The 27,436-nt window shown below is 42.8% G+C and overlaps 1 protein-coding gene across 2 annotated transcripts in view; it reads right to left on the bottom strand.

Moving 5' to 3' along the window:
* CRHR2 (corticotropin releasing hormone receptor 2) overlaps positions 1–27,436 on the bottom strand; it is a 149,958-nt gene that overhangs the window by 58,092 nt on the left and 64,430 nt on the right. For both annotated transcript variants that reach the window (XM_051610398.1, XM_051610397.1), the window contains 2 exons: positions 7,675–7,760; positions 963–1,069 (listed from right to left, as the gene is read on the bottom strand). In XM_051610398.1, coding sequence (XP_051466358.1) covers positions 963–1,069; positions 7,675–7,760 — 193 coding nt within the window. The remainder of the gene's footprint in view (positions 1–962; positions 1,070–7,674; positions 7,761–27,436) is intronic.

Genomic DNA, 27,436 nt, shown 5'->3' with positions numbered 1-27,436 from the left:
CTGTAATCCTGGGGGATTCCTCCACCTGTTTCTCCTCTGCTACTAGTATAAGATTTTTCTCAAAGATTATAGTGGCACAGCACTTGGTGCAGTTGGTTCTAAGTTCAGGTTGAAGACTCCTTGACAAGGCAGCACAAATAGTACAGAAATACCTGTTGGGCAATCCATCAGATAGAGAAATATCCAACCAGGCCACACCTTAAAATACACTCCTGTAACTCTAGCTGTGTACATACAATACATATGATGACTGATGCACATCTACCTATTACTTTCCACTACGTTTCCTTCTCTCCTGCCCTTTCTCTTCTCCCTGTAGCCCCTAACTCTTCTCCAAAGACTTTCTTTCACTGACATTTGACCTGACAAACTCCCTTCTGTGCCACTGAGCCAGTGAAGGGAAGTATTTCTATGTAGGTTCATCGATTTGCATTCATCATTTCATGAACACTGGTGGGGATAAAGCACCTCTAAAGATGTTTCTCTTGTTACTTAAGAACATTCTTTAATGAAAGAAAAGTTGAAATTAACCCAAAGCAAAATGTGACTATTTCATTCTGTTTCTTTGGTCTAGCTCTGGGCATTAGCTGTCAGGGAATGCAAAATGCCTTATGTTATCATGCCCTGCCTTATAAAAAAGAAAACCTGCCCCCAAAACTTGCAAATCAACACACTCAAATCCCAGTGTCCCTTAATGAAGCACTCTGTGCTCACTGGATGTTTTGCTACATCATTAAATCATGTACAGTTCTCTTCCTGAATACAAATAGCTCCTGTGCATGGAAGCCACCATTTCAGCTCACCCAACACATCAACGAAACCACGAACACGCTGGGGAGTCTAAAAGCCACGACCATTTGTCAAGACCACCCATGTCTTGGACAGTGTGATGAGAAGGCTTGAGTAACCCAGCAAGTGTCACACGCCCAACCAGGTTAGAAGCATGCAAAGAGATTACTCACCTCAAGCACAAGAAAAGCATAAAGGCAACTATAAGGGCCCCTACTGATATACAGTGCCCCAGGTAGTTTATGATGAGAGCAATCTTGTAATGCAGCGCATACTTCCTCTGGAGGTAAAGAGATAACATGATTAAATCAGCATGACTCTCTAAGCACTGACATTAAGGAACAGTTAATCAGTTTAGGAAACAGTAATTACTTTTCTTGACTTGAAAATTATATAATAGCCCCAGGGTTGATGCTTATGTATAAGCCAAACAGAAGTACAGGCTTGGTTTCATTTCGGTTTGGGATTTGCCCACAGTTTCTTACAACTCTCAGCAAAAAGTTATTTCCCCCCCCTTTCCTCCCCCTGTAATTTCTTCAGTATTTCATACTTTCATTATGCTGCTTTAAAGCTTTGTCGTTTTAGGGTGACTAAGCTACCCAAAACACATTTTTCTCACAGTTTCAAAAGTTATAAAACATCATTATGTTTGGAAGCTGCATGGTCTTAATAAGCCAGGTTATGCTATTTTCCTACTCAAATGGTTTTGGTTTTCATACAAAAATGAAGCAGTTGTCACTAAGAATAAATAACAAGCCATTTCCATACAGGCAGATTTATTTCTGAGGTACATTGTTTGCAAGCTATGATCCTTATCTTTCAAACTTGGGGCAGAACCAGTGCAGACTGGAAGAGCTGGAATCTGGCGGTGGCTTTTCAGCTTTGAGAGAGCCCAACAAGTCAGAGGTCCTGTCATTTTTAGCAGCAACTCAAGTATGTAGTGAAACTTAATGTACTAGTGTCTATTTCCTAGGATGCTGGGGACATTATTGGTAGGTTCTTGAGCCTGTGAACAAAAAATGAAGTACAAAAGTGCTCCCACCTAAATCAGTGAATTTAGTGATGTGACCAAAATTTGACCTTGAAGTAACTGGAACATTCTTTATTGGTGGGCTGCTGCTGGCTTCAGAGAAAAGAGAAGCATCTCCTCTCTTTGCCTGATGGATAGGAAGAAGTAGAAAAACACTATTCACATAAATGTGAAGGTTGGTTAAAAGTTGACAGAGGTTTGCTACTTTGCTACTTATTTATTAGTTTTGGCATTTGTTTCTCTCCAGGTTGAGCAGATCTTTCCCCACTTAAGGATACTCTCCTCCTTCAGAAGAATGGGACCTTTGAAAACTAACCACCTACATTTCCTCCCTTGTGACAAAAATAAAAGAGTAAAATCCTACAATCAGTTTTCTAATTTTGGTTGGACTTCCTTTGCTTCATTATTATTATTTTTTTTTTTTTCATTTTTTGCCTAACATTTTATTCCAGTCTCAGGAATCTGTCAGTGAATGAATGTTTGGCTGAAACTACAACTGGCAGCTGTGGTTAATCTGTTCCATTGTTCTGCGAAGACAGCATCTTCCAGCACTTTGTGAGCCAGTGCTCTTGGAATAATTTTTGTGATGAAACCTGCCTGTGTCTTTAGCAGAGGGAGTAATGTGCTGCTTCTGGACAGAACTCAACCATGCAAGGTATTTTTAAGTCTGTTATAAAATCCCCTAAAATAAACTTCCCCTTGCACAGGCCCATCTTCTGAACAGCCCTGAGGAGGAGAAGAAAAATCACAAATCCAAACCTATGTGATCTGAATTCCACATTGAGTTTTATTTATTGTTAAGTTACAGGGACAACTAAAGGGGAAGCAAAACCACACTTGACCTGATGTGCCTACCTGAAATGCAATGTTGTACTGTTCAGCTAGTGCCCTGGCAAACTGCCTTGCTTATTTACTTTCCTGCTTAATTAATAGAATCTTAAAATATCTCAAATTGGAAGGGACCCATTAGGATCATAAAATTATAGAATCATTAAGGTTGGAAGAGACCTTAAAGATCATCAAGTTCCACCCCCCCTACCATGAGCAGGGAACCCCTAGATCATGTTGCACAAGACTTCATCCAACCCAGCCTTAAAAACCTCCAGGGATGGGGCATCAACAACCTCCCTGGGCAACCCATTCCAGTTCTTCACCACCCTTAGAGTGCAGAATTTCTTCCTGATGTCTAACCTAAACCTCCCCTCTCTCAGTTTAAAACCATTACCCCTTGTCCCATCACTATCTTCTCTGATGAAAACCCCCTCCCCAGCTTTCCTGGAGCCCCTTTCAAGTACTAGAAGGCCAAGGAGTCCAACTGCCTGTTTCTTGCAGAACTACCTCAAAGTAAACCATACGACTAAGAACATCACCCAGAATTGCTCATGTAGTGCTATGACTAAGAACATCACCCAGAATTGCTCATGTACTGCTAGAAATCTTCTGGAAGATGGCAACGTTTCTCTCCTGCTCCTTGAATCTGACCCATAAGCTCCCTCCTTTGGCTCCTGAACACTGTTTCAGCTTCACTCTCGTTTTAAGAAGGTATGGTTCAAAACATGAGAAAATTAATTGGAAAAATATATAATTAAGCTCCTTTTTGACACAGTGATTCTGAAAGAGAAAGCAGCATGACTTGTATTTTTTCTGCTGCGGACCCAAACAAGGTTTCCTGGAGGCAAATTCAAATATCACAGAAAGAAGAACTTCCTCAGTGCCTATGGCAAATGAAGCTGACAAGGTGGCAAGATCATTTTCCACCAGCCTACATGCGATCTGCATCTCTGGCAGAATTGCAGAGAACACCTTCAGAGCTGAAAAAAACACGTGCCCAGAACCTGGTATGTGTTGGCCAAAGCTCAGTTCATGTACAACACTTGCATCACTCTTTTCTGCCTCACCCTCTTGAAGACTGATACATTTCAAAGAGCAACAACCTCCTACTGTTACCCAGTGTTCCTCTGCTTCCAGGAAGATTTTTCACTTCACTATAACACAGACTTAAATCCTCTTCAGGCTCGGGAAGAAGATTGTTACGTTAGAAAGGAGATGGAAAAGGAGATGGTCTGGACACTGTTAGCCTTGCTCTCCGGACCACAGCAGGTCCCATCACTGGAGTCCTCCTCCATGTACCTTGTGCATGACACTCATGTTCCATCAGACAGTGCAGAGTTACTTTCCAGCTGGCTCCTACCAGGTAACTGAGGAAGCAGAGCTTTGTGTGTTTACCTGCACCAGCTTTGCACATCTAGGGCAGGCTGGGCTCCCTGCAGCCAGACTTCAGGCTGTTGATGGAATCATGCTGTCTAGAGGACTTCTTCCTTTGCTTTAGCTAAGACGTGACTGCTAACCTGTCCAAACCAAGTCAGCTAATGATTTGAACTAATAACCACCTAATGACAGCACTCTTAGCTCTCCAGATGACGAGGATCTTTCTCCCTCTAGAAAAACTTGCTGACAGGTCCTGCCAGTGTTTACGGCATGCATCTTCCTCTGGGGCTCTGCACTCCATTCCCAGTCTCTTCAGATTTCTCCCTGTTGCCAAGATGAGCTCATCACCAGTACAGTTTAAAGACACCATATCTCCTCTCCAAAGACTTTCAGAAGCAACTGAGAAGTATCTGTCATCCAAGCTGAGCTTCTGAGCTCACTGCTTTCCTGTTCTGAGCCAGCTGGAAGCTGGGTAGCTGTGGCTCTGCTCTGAAGCAGGATACATTAACTTAAGCCCAGCATGGTGCTAACTCAGCTACACAGCTTGAAGCCACCTCAAAGCACTAGCAGAACCAAACTCCTATCCAGCTGTCATAGGTCACATAGACAAGACCAAAGTTCTTAATTTATAGCTCTTTTTGGAGGCTAAGATGTATTTTTTGCTGCCTGAGCTTCTCATTTATCTTTCAGCAAAAGCACAGATTTGTGCCAGATGCAGCAAAGGTCCCTTTGACAGAGGAGCTCATAGGGTGAGCAGGAGCTTTCCATTCATCATACATTACACCCTTACACAGCCAGCTGGATCAAAACTACTTCTGTACGTGATTCCTGTGCCTGGAGAAGGAGACAACTGATTGTTCAGAGGATGGGATCCAGTCAGATGTTAGGACACCTATGCTTGGGTGTCCACCCAGCATCTGAACCAATACCTGAAGCAAAGGCTAGAAACAGTTGCACACTCACAGGCATCTAGCACTCCTTGAGGTGAACTCAGGAGACTCTGGGCTTGGTCCTGGGGACTGACCTTCCAGTTGCTGCTGCTGAAGGACACAGGTGTTCCAGTAGGCCTGTGACACACCTGCTAGGAGACATACTGGGGCACTTTAAACTACACTGTGTAACTAGATGCTGGCAACTGGATCCCAGCCAAGGTGGGAGTCTAGGAGCAACGAAGTCCCAGAGCACAGTTTTATCAGCTGCCACTGGTCTTGACCACAAGTAAAGTGATGATGTCTTAATATAATCCAGTGAATGGGTGTTACAGGACCTTATATGCCCTAAGACTGACCCACAGCTGAAAAAAACCTTAAAATTTCCCTTGCTACATCACCAACACCCTGGCATGTGGATGTGGGGTTGACATTAAAATGTCCTATTCCTGTCACATGTACTAATCACTGCATTTGAAGCCAAACTGTGTAATTCTTTAGCACTCTGGCTGTGAGTGGACAAGCTTAAAAATACTGTTGTATTCTGTATTAAAAAACAAAACACAAAACATGGGGCATTCCTCCTGCTGATGTTTAGCATCTACTGGGATCAGTCAATAAGTGACAACAGACCCACATGTGTACTTGCATCTCTCCTTAATGAAAATGGAGGATTATGGAAATTCATGGGGATTTCTCACAAAAAAAGTAACCTAAGTGCTCATCTGTAACCCTGAGCATTGTGTAGAGATTTCAAAAGTATTCACAAATACTCATATTTGCAAAGCTGCTCTCAAATCTGTGAAGATCTAAGAAATGAGCTTCTAAGCTTTTGCAAACAAGGGTGAGGGAACATCTGCACCTTTCATCTGTTTAAGGAAAATGCTATTTAAGAAGTTTTAAGCTATCACCATAGATGAAAAGTTTTTAAAAGCCAAAACAGAGTAAAGGAAATAACCCTGTCCTCTAGTCACAACAGCATCTCCAGCCTCTTCAATAAAACTTCTCTGCATTTGCTTGTGCACAGTTTGCAATTGTCCAGGTCACGCAGACAAACACGTCATTAAAATACAGCAGCATTTTCCTGAGCTGGTACAGCAGACTGCTACTACCAGCTCAGGTTTCACATCCCAACTAAACCACATCCAAGACCTTGAGTCTTCACCCAGCTCTGTTCTCCATTCTCTAAATCAGGCTTCTCATACCCCCTCTTGCTCATTTTGAAGAGCGTGGTTTCACAGAAGTGCAAATCCACTTTGGCCAGAGATGATTTGCTGCCATGGTCTGCTGTCCCCCCCTCCCCCCCAACCCCAGCCATGCTTTCACTCCTGCAATAATGCAGGTTATAGATGGTTTAGGGAACTGATTCATCCAAAAAATGTCCCAGCAAAAAGTTAGTTTTTCATTTTAAATGGGAAAGAAAGGTAAAGAGGGGCTGCCCTGGGGTGATCCCAACTTAGATCAGCTTAAATTGCCTGTCCACCATGCTAGACCATCCTGGATGTCACCCAGTCCCTCTGGATGGCAGTCCTGTACTGGTGCATTTTTCCTTATTTTCTGGACACCTCTAGCAAACGGAGGTGTGTGTGTGGGTGAGCTACCACCATCTGCCCAGCCAGTAGGTAAGAGCAGACACTCCTCAGCAGCTGGTGTGTAGCTCTCTGTTTCTGAGTCAAAGCCCACATTCAGCACCCACATGGGTCTTAGAAGAAGTGGGTGCTGGGCCACAGCCACAGCACATCATGACTGTTTTGGGTACAGCACTAGTCCAGATTGTTCTTGAGTACTAAATCTGGATTAGTTATGCAGGTATCCCTCAGAAGGTGAGATCTTGTCCTCACCCTTCTCTGTTTGCAACTGGCATGGCACAACTCCAGTGACAGAATGAGTGGGGTGAACCCCAAAACATAAACAGGCCTGAGCTGCTGGGCTCCACCCTGTTCCTAGAGGAAAAAGTCACCCCTGGCAGAGAGACAGCACAAAGTCCATGTGTGCTTGTGTCCCACAGCACTTCAAAACAGGAGGAAGAGAAAGCCCATGGCATGGAAGGCTTGAAGGTTCAAACTGTGTGAGGATGAATGTCTATGATGCCTCCAAGAAAAGCTGAGACATTTGACAAGGAAAGAGCTTGGCATAATTGCTTGTGGCCTTTCCAAAGGAGCTTAACCCTCCATGCTAATTTCATTCTGTAAACTCCTATATAATGCAAGACTGGCTCAATCTTTTAAAGACAGCTGAGACCTAAGCTTGCTTTTATGTATTCTTTCTGCTGCTGCCCCTGTACATATTTGCTGAAGGAAAAATGACACCAAGATCCAGAAAGGCCAGTTGTCAATAAGACCTCAGAACTGATAGGTACAGGGTGGAATCAGCTGGTGAAAGGTTATTTTTTGGTGCCAAAGAAGCCTTTGGCTTTATTTTATTATTACTAACATTTGCTGTAGCAGCTGCAGGCTCTGAATAAAGGTAGGAAGGATCTGCATAATATACATCATCAGGAACAGAGTCTAGGAAAGTATCCTTTTTTAAAAACCACGTGAGTAGGGAATTTGGAGAGAGGATAAGTGATTTGCTTGAATTCAGAGGGAGGATTTGTTGCAGAGACAGAAATGGAACCCATCTCAGAAGTCCCAAATTAGTATGTTAACCTTAAGCCTAGCTTTGCATTCATGTATGCTGACAAATGTTGTTGAAGGGAATGAAGGGGAAAATACAGACCTTGTCATCCAGAATAGGCTCGCACTGAGAGTAGTTGATCTTGGAAGCCCATGTCCCATTGCCCAGGCATTCTCTGTAGGCATTTCCTGGTACAAACCGAAATACAAGAGAGATGAACACTCTGTGCTGGACTTTAAACAGCCCAGCAATCTCACAGATTTAAGAAAAGGTTACAGAACAGATTATTCACAAGGCAAAACAACTTATCCCACTGCTGTCAGGATTAGAACAGCCTGCTGAGGAAGGAAGAGGAGAAATAAAGGAGATAAACACACCCAGAGACAACAAGTATTTAAAGATACTTTGATATTTTCTTACAGCATATGGGTTCAGAAGACAGCAAAGACATAAGAAGAACATTGCAAGAGAAAGCTTAATGTTAGTGTAGTCTTTTCAAAAAGCAGTGAAAGGGTGTATTCAGAAATAGGCAGAAAAGTTTAGGGGTTTAGTGCTCCATCGAGGAGAAGGTCTGGTAAGCTTCTGTAGCCCCCTCCCAGTCATCTCACTGTAAACTAGGAGCAACATTCCTGGAGGTACTGATTTTCTGGAGTTTTCCTATGCAACAACATTAGTGGTAAAACTTCTGCAAAGAAACTGAACCAGGAGCAAGAAAACTCCACCTCCCAGCCCTGGGGCAGGCCACACAAGAACGACGCTGAGCAGATTTCAGAAAGGTGTGCACCGAGCTTGGGATGTGCTCACCCATCCTCTGTGAAAGGGAAACCACTCCTGATCTTTTTCCAAGGTACCAACTCTCCCAGGATGTGAGTGAAAATCACTAATTGGTTTGCTGAAGCAGAGAGATTTCATGTCCAATTGCACCGTCACCCTGAGGAGCTGTGGGAATCGTGTGGCAACGTAGGGGGTGAGGAGGGGAGTTAGATTTCTGGCAAGCAGTCCTCTTCATCACTCAGAGAGAAAACTATGAGATTTGCTGTACAAACTACCTTCTGCCACCCCTCAAAAGCACATCCAATCTCAAGTAATAGGATTTTTTCCATGCTTATTCTGAACTGTGTCTTAGAAACATGAGAATTAAACAGGAAATTCAGAAAGATCCCCAAAGGACACATAAAACCAACTTCCTAATGAACTCTTCATGATGCTGACCTTTACCCAATTTCTTCTTGGGCATTTGCCATGATCATTCAGTCCCAGTTCAGCCCTTGGCCATCAGGAAAGTAAGACATCAAATAAATGCATTGGATTGAACATTTGTAAAAGTAGAGTTGACAAAAACCATTGAAAAAGGTAGAAAGACTTCAGAAAAGGTACTTTTTCCTGCAGAGGAGGAAAGTCCATATGGAAAGCAAGGTTTGCCTAGATGCTCCAGGTTACACCATATCCATACAGATCACTGAGTTTCATACTGCTAGTGTGCATTTGCATTCAGAGTGACAAGGCCAAATACAAAAAAACCACTAGTTTCATTTGTGTTAACTACAGGAAATTGTGCTACAGGTTAAGAACCTCAATTTCCATTTCTGTCACTAGTTTACAGACAAATCCATATCCTTCTCTCTCTTCCTTCCTGGAGAATCAGGTATAGATTGCCATTTTCTGTGCAATTTTGTGGTGCAATTTTCCCCTGAAGGGGATTAGGCTTTCTTCTTCACTGCTCTGTTCATTACTGTTCAACATCCCACACTAAATACGTCTTGGGGCATCTTTTACCTCCTTCCTCTGAGACCAGGTCTGAGTGGAATTCAGGTGGTTGGATACAAGTTACATTCCTCAAAGCCCTTGTAGTTGGCTCCTCCTTTTTACCAGGGCTGAAGCTCCAGGTCCTGGTTTTGAGTCTCTGTAGCAAACACTGGACTCTCCCGACACTGAAGGCGTTGGTGCTTTGCTGGTTATTGAACCCCACTTCCAGGATAGTGCTCATAAGAAACCCTTGTTTTATTCATTCTAGCTCTTCCTTTCCCTCCCTGTATCTTTCCAGCTTGGGTGTCGAGATCATCAACACATCAGCACTATGAGACACCTAGAACATCCAGCTGGGTCTACATAAGTACCTGAGAGGGAAAGGCATGTTTGAATCAAGGAGTTATTTATCCCTGCAAAAGGAAAACCACTCTTCTTTATCTGACTTCCCTTTAGATGAGAGATGGACAGAAAACAAAAACAGCTTGAAGTTAGGTGAGACAGGGAGAGTCTCAAAACTAGGGAAAGAAGAGACTTTTGACCCTAAGGCTCCCTTCAAAGATTTCTCATAGCTGGAAAAGAAATCAAGTATTAGGAGTATTTAAGTGGTGCCCTGTGATAGGATGAGGGGAAACAGCACCAAGTTACAACACAGAAAGTTCCACCCAAACGTGAGGAAAAACTTCTGTACTGTGAGGGTGATGGAGCACTGGAACAAGCTGCCCAGAGAGGTTGTGGAGTCTCCTTCTCTGGAGACTTTCAAGACCCGTCTGGACACGTTCCTGTATGACCTGCCCTGGGTGTTCCTGCTTCAGTAGGGGGGTTGGACTTGACAATCTTTGGAGGTCTGTTCCAACCCCTATGATTCTATGATTCTGATTCTGTGAGTGCTGCCCCCTTCCACACTAACTTCTTCCTCTGCTCTTCTCATTGTTACTTCCATTTTACAGATACAGAAACAGAAATGTGTGTATATGACTTCCTGCAAAACTGTGGCAGAGCTGTGAACCATCACAAACCATGTGTTCTACCTTAACAGGCCACGACGCCTCTGTCTCCAGCACCACATTTTCCCAGCTCACTAAACCCTTATTTTCAGAAGGATAAATGTGTCTCATGCTTCTTGTCCAAAAGAATTATTAGAGACCAGATCATGATCAGCAAAGCAAGGCTGAATGTAAGGGATGCCATCCATTTCCACATCCACTTTGATGTGCAACCCTTGCACTTAGAATATGAACAGCTACAAAATGTACCTCTGAGCTCTCTTTCAGTGCAAATTCAGGAGTCCTATACAACACCTACATCAAAGCAGTTCTTCAAGAAGCAGTGATGTCAGTTTATGAGCTGTCACACCAGGCTCGTATATGGTGAGCAGATGAACAAGTGGAAGATAAAATCAAGCTCTGAATTTTTATTCCAGAATCAACTCCAGTATCAACCACTTCTCGGAAACAAAAGCAGCAAGTAGATCTGACTTCTGGGAATGTCTCATTCCAAAGTCTAGTAGTCATAAGTAATTTATATCCCAAAGCAAAGGTCTTCTTTCTTCCAAATGCTTTTCAGCATTAGGTTTAACAGCCACATGGAAACAAGTTTCCAATCATACTGAATGTATTTTCATATATCTTTTTAATAACTTCATACAGATCTTTTGCTCAGTGCTTTAAAGGAGAAATATCTGATTTAGTGAGTGAGGTAATATTACAGACTAAGAGCCTCACTGCAGGCATCTGGAAGGAGCAGCTCTTGTTCATGCAGAGATGAATCCCATGGCATATAAAAAGTGAGTAGCATTTCCTGGGGACGTTGGACCAATAGTTTATGCACTGGACAGAGGCTCACTGCGTTCACAGACAGTCAGTCACATCTGGCATGTGCTGAACTTCCTGTGTGTGCTTGAGTATCTCTGCACAGAAGACCCTGGATGCAATAATGGCAACTTCAAATAATTGCCTTGGTCTTTTTCGTAGCAGCAAACAGCTGCTTGAGAGCCTCCCTACTCGCTGTCAGAAGCAGCACAGAGAAGATGAAGAAATAACAGACGCTGGAGTTAATGACAGGCTGAGTCACTGGGACGTGTAGAGTGGTGGCAGTGATCAAAGCAGAGAAGAGAAGCCAAAAATATGACACATACATGGGTTCTACGACAGACAGCAATGGAAGAGACGTGTCCCCCAGCTGCCGAGCACATAAAGGAAGAGAAGTTGCTGATCTTACCAAGGGAATTCTGTGATCTCATTGGTGACTGAATGTGCTGAAGCATATTCCCTCTCTCACCTGGTTTTCCAATGAGAACTGGGGTTTGAACTGGTTGATGAGAACTGTGCTTTGTGCTAGAAGCATTCTTGCTCTTTGTTTAAAGTACTGAGTACAGAAAACAACTGGGTTACGTTCAGTTTTTCTTTATGGTTGTCATGAAAAATTAGGAGAAAAAGCAAGAGAAACTTCTGAAAAGTCCATTGTGGAAACAAACAATGAATACCCAAGAAGAAAAGAACAGTTACATGATCTTTCTAGGGCAACAATAGCTAATGAGAGCTATTAAAACTGTTTCCTTTATTCAAATAAATAGAAATTGTGCCAATTTTCATTTCCATAGACAAATGGCACACTGCAGAGCTCAGTGGGCTTGCTCTTCTTCTAGTTTTTCTTCCTTACTGACTTTGTTCTAAGTAACAGGTACATCAAATAAAGAGATTTTTGGTGGTTATAGCTCGTGGTTATTTGTGCTCTGTGTGCACGTGCACTCATATACACAAGTGTAAAAGCAGATTTAATCTTCATGCAAACAAATAATAAGCAGTAGATGACTCATGGTGACACAGGCAACATACAGCCATTCTACACATGGATTTTGACATATCATCCAATATTCATTTCTATGCTTCAGTCTTCTTTGACTTTGAAAATGTTGATTTTCTTCTGTTGCAGATGATTAGTGACATTTGTGGCACTTGATTGCTTCTGCTTAACCATCAGCCCAGGGGAGGGAAAGGGAACTCCCTGAGCAGAAAGAAATAACCAGTAATGCTCAGACTGTCACTCAGACTGCCACTCACTTGCTAACTTCCAGAAAGCGTATTTCAATCCCTCCAGGCCAGCCAGTGTAACATATTCCTGTTAACATTTTCTCCAAGGGCTGGTTCAGTCCTGCTGATCACAGTCATATTCTCTCAATAAAGCCCGATGACAGTGATGGCAGCGTTCCCAGAGCCAAAGACAGCAATTAAAGCCCCTCAGACAATGCTCTGCAACACCTTCCACTACTGCTCCTGCTCTGCAGTGGTGGCTGCTGCTGCTCTGACAGCCCCATCCCAGACCTTCATGCTACAAACCAGCCAACACTCCAACCCAACATAGATACACATACACAAAGACAACAGAAGCGCCAACATTTGCAGTTCTCGTGGCTTGAAGGTGATGGGAGAAGGGTCTCCAAATCTGAAGAACTTTCTATTACATCATAAAGAGGTAGGTAAGAGATCTGAACATGACTGTAACAAAGCATTGGCAGGAATAGAGTTGGGAAACCCTACTCCTCACAGTGAGCCACCCACAGCAGGAACAGCAAATCTTCCATGTACAAAGCTGCTGTAAAAGCAATGCCTGCCCAAAAGTCCTAGTGAACAGCACCACTCCAACCCACTTGATGAAGCCTCTGTCAGCAATGTGTCACTGTTCACTCTTGGTTTAAATAGTCCTTAAGAGCCCCTTCAGTGAGTAGGGAACTTTCATCACTGCAAATTTCACAGTATCTTCAGAAATAACCTCCTGTTGGCAATTGCTGAGGAATGAGAAGTGTGATGAGGGTACTGAAGGTAGCAGTATGGTGCCCAATCTCCCTCACTCCAGCTTTTGGGAAAGGTGTGCCTTGCTCAGCCTGGGGTTTTATGGTTCTTCTCTGAATAAAGTCAGAGAAACAATCAAATAATTACAGGACGGTCTTACTCATATATACACACCCACATCCATACCCTACAACACAGAACTTGATCTTTTCTTGGTGGAACATAATCATTTAAGAGCAAGTGAGAAATTGTAAGGTGGAGATCAAAAGCTTCTCAATGGAGAAGACAAACACAGTGTTGCATTTATCCAAAAAACTAAGCATGATCATCACAACTCTGGTTTTGGGGCAAAACCCAGCATATCTGTTGTTTAAATAAAGAGAAGCTGATAAACCCAGATTTGAGCAATGTATTCCTAAACAGCTCAAATAAAAAAATAATGGATAAGGATTTCCATGGAATCATAGAATCATTTAGGTTGGAAAAGACCTTTTGAGATTATCGAGTCCAACTTTTAACCCTACTCTACCATGTTCACCCCTAAACCATACCCCCAAGCACCACATCTAGAGGACTTTTAAACACATCCAGGGATGGTGACTCAACCACCTCTCTGGGCAGCCTGTTCCAATGCCTGACAACCCTTCCAGAGAAAAAAAAAAAAAATCCTAATGTCAGCTTAAGCCTCCCCCGGTGTAGCTTTAGGCTGTTCCCTCTTGTCCTATCACAGAAAGACATGAGAAAAGCTTGCAGACTTGAAGGTCTCCTCACACTCAGGATAGCTGGCGTTTGATAAGGGAGGAGACATCCAAACTCTCTTTACAGCTTAGCCCATAACCCTCTTGAGCATCCCTGCCACCCAGTACCAGTATCACAAGACTAGGAAATGGGAAAATTTGCATGGGATGTGAGCAGATTTTCATAAATAAACTCACAGACCTTTATCCAGAACAGAAGTGTGAGTGTTAGCCATCTAAACTCATGTAGAATTAATTCCTCCCCAAGATGTTGCACTTTATTAACAGCACTGCTACAGACTCATCTAAAAAGACCTCAGTATTGTGTCTCACCAGCAAACGCAGCAACAACAGTCAATATTTGTCATCTCAGCTGTGATTTTTCTGCTACTTAGAAACCACTGAATTCAGATGACTGTGATAACCCTTAGTATCCAGTGTAACTGCTTCAGAACTGCAAGTGCTTACGTGAAGACTATATTTAAAATACTGAAAACCGACGGCACCAGACAGCAAAAGTTCACAGACCAAGAGATTGAAACTACCCAAATGGCCAGACCCAGTGGAGGGTGATCAGCAGCACAAAGTCCAGCTGGAGGCCAGCGACCAGCAGTGCACCCTAGGGATCAACACTGGGTCCAGTCCTGTTTGACATCTTCGTTAGTCATCTGGGTGATGGGGAAGAGCATACCCTCAGCAAGCCTGCAGATGACACCAAACTGGGAGGAGTGGGTGGTAATGCCAGAGGGTCATGCTGCCATCCAGAGGGACCTTGACAGGTTGGAGAAATGGGCTGACAGGAACCTCATGAAGTTCAGCAAGGGGAATTGCAAAGTCCTGCACCTGGGGAAGAACAAGCCCACGCAGCAGCGTATGCTGGGGGCCACCCAGTTGTTATCCTGGGCTGCATTAGGTAAAGCACTGCCAGCAGGTCAAGGGATGTGATCTTTCCCCTCTGCTCAGCACTGATGAGGCCACCTCTGGACTACTGTGTCCAGCTCTGGGCTTCCCAGTACAAAAGACACATGGACATACTGGAGACAGCTCAATGGAGGGCCACATGAGGTTTAAGGGACTGGAGCACCTCACCCACGAGGAAAGGCTGAGAGAGCTGGGGTAGTTCAGGCTGGGAAAAGGAAGGCTCAGGTTGGATTTATTAATGTATATAAATACATAAAGGCAGGGTGCAAAGAGGACAGAGCCAGGCTCTTTGCAGTGGTGTCCAACGACAGGACCAGAGGCACTGGGCACAAGCTGAAACACAGGAGGTTCCAACAGAACATCAGGAAACACTTTTCTGCTTGTGAGGGTGACTGGAATAGGTTGCCCAAGGTAGTTGTGGAGTCTCCCTCTTTGGAGATATTTTAAAACCATCTGGACACAGTCTTGGGCAACTGGCTTTAGGTGACCCTGCTTGAAAAGGGGGGGGTTGTACCAGATGACCTTCATCAGTCTCTTCCAACTCCCACCATCCTGTGATTAACAGAACACTATTATCCTCTGGAACAACCTGAAAACACAGCTTAGGTTCAATGTTTTACATCACTTTGATAGGTAAAACTTTGCCCTTAATTTCATTTCTAACAGCAGATGACATTGCATTTCCAACTGGAATATGCTAAGAGGACTATTTGATGAGTGGCTTTAAATTTTTTTTTTTAATTGACCCTGTTGAAGAACACGAAGCCTTTCAGTTAGTGGTAACTCAATCTGTATAGATTGGCCTTGTGGCAGGCTTGTGCTTAGTCAGTAGAAGTCCATTAAAAGCATGAGACAAACAAGAGACAGGAGCACAGGACAAAGGAAAGTGGATGTGATACTCAGCAGGAAGTTAACCATGTCCTTCCAGCCATTAGCAGGTGAAAGACAATTCCAGACACTGCATGCAAGCACTACAGTAATGGATCTTGTCCTTGACAACTGGAACTAAGCTGGTTTTGAAAAACATTTTAGTCATCTTGCTGTGTCTTGTGTAGATGACTTTCTGACAAGGTTCATCTTTCCAGTCATCCTTAAACTGGAAATCAGCCTTCTCCAACTACTTATGCCTTTTGTCCTGAATCCCAGGCACACAGAGTGGCCTTGTGATCATGAGATAAGTTCCTCTGCTGCTGGAGTGAAGCCAGTAAACAGGCAAATGAATAAATAAATAAAAGTCTGTTAAGTTCTGAGCTATGCACAGCTAAGGGTATCTGACTACTTTGACAGCTTGCTGATCCATGCTAGCTGTCAGCCACGCTGAAATGAAGGGTCCATCAACCAGAAAACCAGTATCTCCACTGAACAAACTCCCTAGAAAGTGTGAAGTTTCAGAAAGTGGAGTTAGCAGCATCTATGGCAACCTCAGAGAACTGCAGCTGCAGCAAACACCTGCACGAGCACAGTGGGTCAGATCCTCCATCTCCCTACCAAGAGGATTTGTTCAGCCCAGATTAAGAAGTCTAAGCCCCAAGAATTTCCAGTAATTGCTTTGTAAAACTATTTCAGACACTCTGTTAAACCACTCTACTGGGAATTTTTATGCAGAAATATTAAATAACTTGCCTCCTCCATCTCCCCCCTTTAAAGATTCTCAAGCTATTAAACTCTTTCTGTCTCTTTATTGCCCTTTGACCAAGCTGCATTAATTGCCTTCCTTTTCAGGGTAGATCAAACCTGCAGATTTACCACTGCCAGAGTTCAACTTTGTAATTTGGAATCCTTGCAATGAGCCTTGTTCAGCCCATCTTACCAGCCCCTTCCTACACTGGCTTCAGGGCACAGCAGCTCAGGCTGTGGAGCAGCCAGTCAGTGGTGCCCCCAACACGGAGGCACTTATGCAAAGTTTGCCAATGGCAAGCAGTGGAAGCACAAATAAGTGAGGTTTTTCCTTATGTTTGCAATAATTAAGATAGGTTCTGTGAAATGCTGGCCTTTAAAACTCAAAAAAAGACAGTGGAGAAAACTTGTCTCAGTGCCAGGGGTAAAGCTGGACACATTAATTTTAAAATACACAGTCTTGGGGCAACAAGAATTACTTGGTAAATCTGGTAAACTGGACTTACATTTTACCCCCAAAAAGGAAAAAAACAAAACAAAACAACTGAGAAAATGTCAAAGAACACAGGAGTAAAACAGAACAAAATCAAACCTACCAGCGTTGGACATTGTAGCCTGTAAGATACAGGATGGAATATTCTCACTCTGATCCTTCCACTGTTGGGCTTGCAGAGGAACTTGAACTTAGTTCAATGGATTCCTTCCTTTCAGCATGTCCTAATCACTGGGATATTATGAGATTCTCCCAGTGTCACCTCCAAATAATTTTTATTCATTTAATGTTCCAAACAAGACATTTTGCCATTAAGCTTTTTTTTAAATTATTATTCCTCTGGAGTACTTTTCCACCACAACCCCCAGTAAATCCAACAGGAACTGCATGACATAAATTCCTGAGATTGACCACTCAGATTTCATAGGATTCAAATGAAATGAGACAGAAAAAACCCTGTGTTGTCACTTCATGTGTATGCTATTCTTAGCCCTTTTTCAAAGTCTCAGGAAAACAGCAAGAATCTAAAAATAGGGACTGAATCATGGGGCTGTAAATTATTTATTCATGTGCCATCCTTCCTGTTGGGTGGGTTTCTTCTGATTGTTGCAGTGCCAAGCTAGAGCCAGGTAGGATTCACAATGTGCCACTTACACTGCTTGCTATTTCTAGAAATCAGAAGTGCCAGTGGCATAATTTTAACAGCAGTTGGACATCCACGAGATGGGAAAGAAAAGTACCTCTCCACATGCTTTATTTGTGAACGAGGGAGAGTCAGACAATAATAAGGAGAGGAAAGAACAGTTACCCAACCAATTCTTTGTACATCAGCCAACAACATCCCAAAAGCCAAGCTTTGTGCAGAGAGAGGTTTTCCTTAGATGTTATGGTTGGGTTTGTTTGGGTTTTTTTGACATTCATGTAGAGTTACAATGCACTTACAGGAGAGTCTTGGAAGGCAGATAAATAATACCTTAGGCAAGAAACATTCCCCTAGAAAAATGTTTCTGGCCTCAGCTTTGTCTAAATCATCCACCTGATGTTTCTTGAGGCTTTCAAGTACATAAGAAACTTTGCTCAGCTTTCTATTGTTTTCTTTTGCCAAGAAGTCCTAAAATGCTTTATGAGAAGCTCAAGCAGTCTAATTATCCTCACTTTCTGTATTGATTTCCTATCTGCTATTAAGCTCCAGTGATTTACCCAGGTCACATAACATGTCAAAAGCAAAGGCAGGAGGAGAACCTTTTAGAAGTTTAGAAGTCCTCCAGACTTCCTCAGTTCAGAAAAACATTTCTCTGTATCTCTAGCACAAGACATACTCCTGATGAGGCATACTGAAGATTCTTACAGCCTTGCCCCCATCTTCGTGCCCACTCTTACACAGACCCTCTCACCTCCAACTTTCCTTAGACAAGCTGAGCAGGTTTAATGCTTGCTGGACTTCAGAAGTATAAAAGACATCCAAGGTATACATACAGCCCTGTTTGTGCCTCTTTCTCTCCATCTCCTGTTTTTCACCAAAGTGTTGAGGTCCAAGAAACAGTCTAATAAAGATTCTCCAGGCAAGCCCTGGATGCCTCCTAGACAGGTTGGCAAGGAACCTACTTGCTGTGCTGCTCTGTTCACTATGAACCTTGCTGAGGTCTGGATCCCACGTGCATCTCCTCCCCGGGCCAGGCAGCTGTTCTCTTGCTTCCACCTTCTTAGCAACAGCTGATTCCAGGACCCACATCCTGGCCTCTGTGTCCCTGTTTTCTCCACATCAGTGACAGAGTTTCTGGTTTTGATATATCTCCACTGTTCCCAGCAGGTCACTTTTGTCCTAGGCTGGGGCTGCCTGGCAGTAAGAACTGCCATTTTAGCACCTTAAGAAAGACCCTAGTAGACTGCCCTGTGCAAAGCTGTCAGAAAAGTGGCTCTTTTAAACTTTGTTCAATGAAATACCTGCTAATATAAAACTTTACACAACAGAAGTACACTTTCCTTTTGACTTTCCAATCCCTTGCAAGTCAACCCCACACGGTGCTCTTCAGGAAATAAAACATGGTTTCTTGTGATATTTTTCACTCTCTTCATTCCTCAGGGTTCACAAAAACTGTTCTGTAAAACACGACTCTTTTAACAGTTTCTTTACAGCTTCATTTTGAACTGTTTCAGGATTGAGATGTGGACAGTGGCAGGGAATCTCCAAATGGCCCTTTCCCAAAAGAATCACTCCTCAGAAGAATGATTGGGAAACTATCTTGGAAGCTGATTTCTGCATCACATCTTTTTGCACCTCCTGTTGTAACCAGCACATTCATCATTCAACACAACAAAATTATTATTCACATCTATGATTATTATTCTGATACACTATTAATTTACTTAGGAAATTATAACATGATTTGTGATCAAGGAAATCCTTGTTTTGAAATGTCAGGACCATGCTGTTATGGAAAAGACTGAGGGAACACCAGGAATACAGGGAGACAGAGACAAGTGAACAGGCTCACCAGCATGTGAGAAATGCTCAGCTAACTCTGCTTTCAGAAACATGCCAGTGCACAGGTTTTTTTTTTTCCCCACTTCTGACTGACATGGCAGAGTTTGGGACACATGCATCCAAAGCACTAGGAAAGGGCAAAAATGAAAATGATCCCTCTTGAGTCCAAAAATGCTGTGGTGCCTGAAATGAAGAAGCATATCCTGTGATAGCTTGCAAAGTTCATTATTTTGAAACAAATGGAGGTTATTTTCTCCTGTATGATGTTACAATGCTGAGGGTGCAGGGCCAGCCTGCCACCTCTAAAGTCCAACTGCACTTCACAGCTAATTCCCTGAGACAGCACATAAGCAAATGCACATAGAACACGATGGTTTTCAACTCAGTCCTGCATGTATCTTTAAGCAGAAAGATAAAAGAGGAAGATGATGAAGCAATCTGCACTGAACTGCTCCTCAGGTTATCACCCTGGTTGTCCGTGCATGAAAAGAACAGAAATAAAATAATTAAACTGACCTCTTTGTTGTAGCCAAACAGAAACCAGGATTTTTTGACTTCCAAAAAAAGTGTGGTGAGAGAAAAGTCTGAAAGTCATGCTGGGCTTACAATTTGCACACACATGTACTCAAATGAATCTTTGCTGAAAGTCCAGGTATCACACACAGGAAAGACCAGACATTTGTCACACATTTAACCTGCACAGACATCACCTCTAGTTCAGCAAGTCACAGAAACCTGGATCACTGGAAATTAAAACAGCAACCAAAACACAACCTCTCTTCATGATTGACCTAATTTTATATTCCTCCCTACAGATGAAATTGAGGTCAAGGTTAAGATACAAATTCTGATGTCAGGATGTAGATGCTAATGTGTAAGTGAAGGTTACAATGTGCATGCTGCTAGACAGACATCTAGTACTATTTGGGATGGTGTCCATGGCATCTACTCAATCCAGGGCATTCAAATAGTGCTGGATTCTTAAGTTTAAACTACTGAATTGACACCTAGTGATTGCAGCCAGCACAGCTCAGACTGAGATTGAGTTGATCAGCAGCTATTTATTGTATGGGCTTGAATTGTTCTTCCCTTAGCTACATCTCTGTTGATCACAGGAGGAATTTAAATCACTTAGAGCACATACAAGCACCTTCATACAGACAACTAAATTTAGGTGTCTGGGCTAAACAAAATATTGGCCTGGATGGGCCTGTAATTTGAACAACCATGATCTCTGATTTAAGGAATTCCCTCACTTCAGTCTGGATGATAGAATTGTTTTAAGAAACACAGGCTGTCATCCAACCAGTGCTCACAGGAATCATGCACAAATTGCTAGGAAAACTTCCACGGCCCAGAACACGTGGGAACATCCATCTATGTAGATCCCTAAAAAACACGAGTCAGAAAGGTGTAGGCTAAGAAAAGGTTCTCAGTGATGGTTTGTCCAACAGCCATCAGTTGTCCCATTGTTCTGCAGTGATGGTGAGTTTCTGGGAAGCAGTAAGACTGGAGGACGAATGTCATTGCCCAGAGCTGAAGCACAGTCTGTTTCTCAGCCTGACAGACCAGGAGAGCACAGAGCTATGAAGCCCCCAGCCTAACCTCCTTCTGGAAGGCTGCGAGGGAACCTGCTGATAAGGATGTTGGATCTTTACAGTAATTGCTGCTTAGTTGAAATTCATAATTCAATTAGTCACATGCCATAATTACAGAAAGCAGATAGAGAGGGCAACGACAAGAAGTGTAACTGTTCTTTATTACCTGTAGTAAAGCACAGAGGAATTGAGAAGCACTATGATCTGATGAACACAATAGTGGGGGAGAGGTGAGAAGAACCTGAGGCTGGAGTTCTCCTAGGACACCTGACTCAAGAACACAATTTGTACTGACTGGTGAGGTAAATGAGCCCCAGTGCAGCTTGCCTCTAGTTTGATTTCTGCTGAGGTAAGTGGGAATGTGGGGAGCAATGTTCTTCTCACAGAGTCTTTACTGCCTGGAATTTATCCAGGAATTTGGTGACCTTATGAAAGAAACTGTGGAAATATGAAAGAGTTGCAAGTCATGTAAGCAAAGCATAGCAGCTGTATGAAAGGTTCATGATGGAGCACAGAGCCAACGTTCACTGATTCCTGTTCCTGATCTGTTCCCAGAGCTCTGCAAAAATAATGAGCAAGGTGGTTGAGAAAAGAAGGAAGTGGTGGTTAGAGATGGGGCTGGATTCCAAAATGCACCCATTCCTGTGATATTGCCTGGTAAGGTTCAAATGTGCTTCGACACAGAATTCAGATTAAACCTTCAGGGCAACAGCAGAGGCTGTGAGAGGAAAGCAGAACACAGGAAAGGCAAGGGTGCTCAGAAAATAATAGCAGCCAAGGAACACAAGGAAAGATATCACACAGGACACAGAGAATAATTGCTAAAAGGTTAAGAGGATCTACAAAACCTGATTATACAGTCAGTGTTGGGTTTTTGTCTGTACTACAGTAGCAACCATCAGGAATCAGAACAGTTGTTTGGATTTCGAGGGAATTTTTATTGCTGTTGTTTTGTGTTTTTTTTCATGTCAAACTCTTGCCCAGATGAGAGGTCTGGCATTCTCCAAGATCAGCACCTTTTAGAAAGTTACAATCTTACAGGGGGATTCAGACAGATCCTGTCACACTGGCATGTCTTAGGAGATCTGGACAACAACTACTGTCAGCTTATGAGGGTTGGTTGCCAGAAACACTGTGTCTTCCTTAAGCCTAAATAGCCAGCAGGGGAGTGCAGGAAAGCAACCAACTGCCTGCAAGACAAAGAAAAAAAAACAACAAACCAACAACCAAACTGCAAGTGCAAGACAGATGACCACATGCCAAAGTCATGCCTGCCAGCTTTCACAACTCAACCTAACAGAAGAGGATAACATTCCAGAGGCTTCTTGGCAGATGTGAGCCCATTTCTGCTGAGCCGCAATTCTCCTGCTAAAAATACCACTCCAAAAAGGGGGTAAGAATGGGTAAGTTCTCCCAGTTTCTATTAAGTCAATTTGATTCTTATTACCAAAATCTCCCCAAATCATGCTATTTTTCAGGATGAACAAAATATTCAGCAACACAAAGAGCCTGCATTTTGATTGTTGAGATAATTGCTGATGTGACATGTTATAAATAGCTTCTTTATCCCACCACAGATTAGGTTCATTGGAGATGAGAAAATAAAGTCTCAGCAGATACAGGGAAATACAACAGTAATTCTAAGTCTTAAAAGTCCTATTACAGCTAATAAGAGTGCTACATTTGCTATTGGCTCCCCCTACAAATACCTTCCTTCTTCCACTGGGAAGCAGAATAAGGTTTAAAAACAACTGCATGAAAACACTTGCAAGGAGAAAAGCAACTTCTTTCTTACACAGCCACCAAGAGGAACATAAAATATTAATTAAAGAAATTACCTTAAAAAGCACTAGGTTTGAGCTCCAGTTTTGCCTTCCTATCTATCATTTTTTTTCCTCTTTCTGTCCTTGAAAGCAGTGCCAGAAGGTTTATTGAATAAATAACATAAACCAAGCACAGCACTGCTATTGAAAATACTGTGGTCAAAGATGTTTTATCTGGTAAGGAAGGTGGCAGGCATTAGCTGACTTTGTAGATATGCCATGTGCTACATTGATAAAGCACCTACTTGTCAGAGCCTTAATCTGAAAGTCCACCAACTGCTTAAACCACCCAGGGCTCCCCTTCCTACACTTTATGTTCCTGCTTCCATTGCTGTAAACACTGCTGCATTTGCATACTTTCCCAAAGTGCAGCATGAAACATGAATCATGTGCCAATCTTTCCTCTAGGAGAGCACGTGTCAAAACTTTCAGTGAGATCAGAAATCTGAGAGAAAGAATATTTCATCTAATGTATGCTAGTACTGGACAGATACCAGGAAATTTGGTCTGCAAGTGATAGCAAAAGTGAAGTGAAAAAGTGCAAGATTAATTCTGAGAGGGAACTGTGAAGAATCATGTTGTGCTGTGAGGGCTGTTTTCGTGCACAAACCACCTCACGAATCAGAAAAGGCAGATAAAAGATAAGCATTTGGGACCCTGAGTGCAAGATGGGACTGTCCACAGAGCTCCTTGGCTTCTGTTTCAGTCCAGCTTCCCTAGACAACTCCCAGCTCATGTGCAAGTGATCTTTCTCCTCTTAAGAAAGCCCCTGTGCACAAGGAGTTGAGTGACCACACGTTGACCAGGAAGATCATGAAGAATCTGCAAAAGCTCAGGCAGGTGGAAAAAGAGGCTGTTCCCCTGACATAACCTTATTAATACAATGCATCACTCATTTGGAAAACCTGCTGTTATGTGGGAAGGTGCTTATACATCACCTGATAATGACTGTCTCTTTGGGGGTTTGAAATGGCATGGGAGGGAGAAAGGGGATTTTAACATGTCTTCTAATTTTACAGCTTATAATGGGTGCTGTCAGCACATGCTGTGACAGTCTAAGAAAAGCATTTCAGCAGCTTCATTTCTTGGCTAAGCTCCCTGATGAATCTTCAGAGCCTGAGATAAGTTCAACTAGGAATGACTAGTAAGTCATCTCTGAACCATTCCACGTGGTTTTGGGTTCACCATAGCCTGGCAAACGTGGTGTGGCAGCTTCAACGTTGTCACACGTGTCTTTTGAAGACCCACACACGTGATCTCATTGCTGCCTGTAGCACTGCTCATAAAGCCCTGCCACAAAAAGGAGCAGGACTTCAAACCAGGCCAAGAACCATCATTATAATGGCATCATGCACTCAACCCCTGACTGCAAACCACCTTCTGGTGGAAGCCTGGTTAATGTGTAGAGATGTCCTTGTATTTCTCTCCCAGCACCAGTCAAGGTAATAAAGAAGCATCTGGGCAGCCTTTCAGTGCCAAAAGGTAACAGGAACTCCATGGTAGTGGAAGTTTTTGGGAACAGCTGCAGTAAACAGGGGTAGGGATTTGTGTATAGAAAGAACAAATACTGTGCTCCCAAATCTGTGGTGGAAGAAATGATGCTCTCTAAACAAATGCTGCTGTGGGTCCTTGAACACCACTGGAATTAGCTCAATCACCCAGCAGAAATCTATAACAGGTACCACTTTGCAAACTTCCCAGAGTCAGTTACATGTCATCTGCAGGTACTTAAGTGTCTGAAAAGTGAATGTTGGTGACAATTTATGTCCAAAAATGGTACTGCCAAAGTTGGCAAAGAACAGTTCCCTTTGATTAGTTCATCACACGGTTTCATGACTACAAGGAAGTGGTTGGAAAGACTAAATCATCTCATGCTGGCACAAAGCAGTGCCCACCTTGCACATGATGCACAGCCAGTTCTCAACAGTGACATGCACTGCTTTACATACAGGACATTAATCTTATGTTGGTGACACAACTGTCTTCCCAGTACAGAAAAAGGCACATGGGCTCTCATAATATTCTAGAGCCTTCTGAGAGCACTAAAAATGACACTTCTCTTTGTTTCAAATTAGCTCAGATGTTTCCTCAGCCTTTGTTTCCAAGCAAGCTCCTCTTACTCTGTACCAATCTGGAATGACATTGTTTGCTTTAAAGTCATCCTGTTGATCCCTTTAGTTCTTTGCTTTCAGGTCACCTTTTAATTTTCTTTCTGGCTGTAAGTACTATTTCATTTCTCTAGTCCTGCAAGAGACCACGAATGCTATAGCCCAGGCTTTTCTGTGCTTGTTTCCAAACCATCAGACCCTTGTCCCAGAAGGCTAAAGCTCCCCCTTCCACTTCAGTGATTGCTGAGAAGGAACTTGTTCTAACCACGAAGAAAAGGTGACAATGTCAAAGAAAAGGTTTCCCTGTATTACACTTTTTTTCTTTTTCTGAAGCTGCCTGTGAAGGTCTTCTCTTTAGTTCTAGAAATGAAGGCTTCAGAACCCAAATCTGTTGGTTCCACCAGCCACGGGTTTATGGACCACCTTCCTGGGGAAAACAATGGCCCTAGGGATTCTGAAGAAACACCATCAGCTGGATCCAGATTGAAGATAAAAATCAAAATGGGGTATATGGCCATTTACTTTTTCTTTAAATCCAGATCAGTCTGTAGAGTCTAGTGTGGTTCCCAAAGGACAATGTAAGCATGAATGAGGCACTGGAGACACAACAGAGGGAAAGCAAGAGGTGAGAGGAAAGCAAGAGGTGAGAGGAAAGCAAGGCCGCCTTGTCATCCCACCACTACCCCTCAACAAATGATGTGTCCAGCAAGGACATCAGCCAAGAACTTAAAGCTCAAAGTAGAGGAAAATGCTGTAGGTTTTTCAAAGAGGATAAAAGAGTTGGTGATGTTTCAGCACAGGTCAGATTTACAGTTTAATACAGATAACTGCACAAAGGACCGTAAGGCGGGATGCTCCTGTCATTCAGTAGCTGAATTTGCTTGCTCTTCTAACAGCTGCAGATTTCCTGTTATGCTGACATGGAAGATGAGCACTAAACTGGTTGTTTACACTGAGAATGCAAAAGGGCTTTTAGAAAATAAAATGAGGAATACAAGAAATAAAGGTGTCTTTAAAGAAGTTTGCCATTTCCCTTTGTCAAAGAGGCAGTAATATCAAGTAAATTATGTCTGAACATGCTCGCTCACCTAGGAGAAGTGTTTAGTGCTCCTCAATCACTTCTATTTAGATGAGATTTTTACTTACTAACTTCTTTGGCAATAGCTCTTCTCTTATGAAAAGAAACACATTTCTGACAACTCATATATTTTTTACAATGATGCAGATTTATCCCCAGTGCCATTTCAAAGACAGAATTAACCCCTTGAGAGCAAACTGAGTGTGCACTGTTTAACCACTGTGTATTCAAATGAGGACTGTTTAATTCCATGTTCTGCTTGGTACCAAATCATAAAATCTTAAATCTCAAGTCTTCTATGAACAACTATGTTCTAGAAGGAGAAAAAAAAAGACTTGTGAACAGGCAGACGAACTGCACTGGACTTCAAAGAATCCAAAGTGCATGAAAAGGTGTCTTAAATTTATAGGACTTTTCAAAGAAGCACAGTTTGGCTTCATCTGCCAAATAACAGTGAGCTACTGGCTTATATTATATATAAATATGGGAAAGGTGGTATTAGGCTTATTTATCTGACAGTGAGATAAATCCCACCTGATGCATGCAGGACAAAGAAGAATAGATTTTGGATCTTGACGTTCAGCAGGTCCAATGTTACAGTTATCTAATGTGAAGCCCAAAAGAATTCTAGAGTAATGAGATATAAATGGAATTACACCTATTTGCAGGAAGGACATGATCCGGCAGGGTCACCAGAACACAAAGCAAGCCATAGCTACAGAAGTTAATAGCACCCAAATCTGGACTCCATGGTTTTAGCAGGATTAGTGACAAATTCATACTCACAAAAATAACATTTTGAGTCCTCCAAATTAGATTCTTTCTTCTGAAGTGGCATCTCAAGGTTTTGTAAAGCAGTGACTTCATTACAGTAGCAGAAGCCTCAGTCAGAGACCCAGGCCCTCAATGTGCTGTAGATGTACTCATGTGAAATTGGAAACAGCACCTTTCTGAGATTTTACAAGCTAAGGCTGTGAAGAAACAGAGCAAGAAGAAGAAACTGGAGGTAGGGTGCAAGATCCAAGCCACAGAGTGAGAAGAGTGCAAAGACCATGGTGAGAAAAACCCAACAGTCACAGATCACAGCTAATATCACGGTTGTTCCAGGACAGAGCTGGCATTAGTCTCCATCCAACCCACATAGTATGGAACCAACCTGCATTCCCAAAGAAGGGATGATCACTGTGAGCACACCAAGGGAAGGATGGCTTTTACAGAGGTCCTGACACTCCTATAACAGCCAGGCTCAGCCTGTCAATAACAGGAAAGCAGACTCGGGAGTTCACAGCTGAACATTTCACCTGCTGTCACTTGCAGAGAGAGGTTTGCTGTGTAACACCTCCCAAACGAAATGGTAGTAAGACAAAGCTTTACTGTCACACAGTTACAACATCCTGGAGTAGTTACCATTAATGATTTTCTTAAACGAAATCATTACCAAAATTTTCCTTTTCTTCTCAGCTATCT

The sequence above is a fragment of the Apus apus genome, chromosome 2 (genome assembly GCF_020740795.1).
Source record: "Apus apus isolate bApuApu2 chromosome 2, bApuApu2.pri.cur, whole genome shotgun sequence".
Taxonomy (NCBI): Eukaryota; Metazoa; Chordata; class Aves; order Apodiformes; family Apodidae; genus Apus; species Apus apus.
This window is presented reverse-complemented; position numbering and strand designations above follow the sequence as displayed.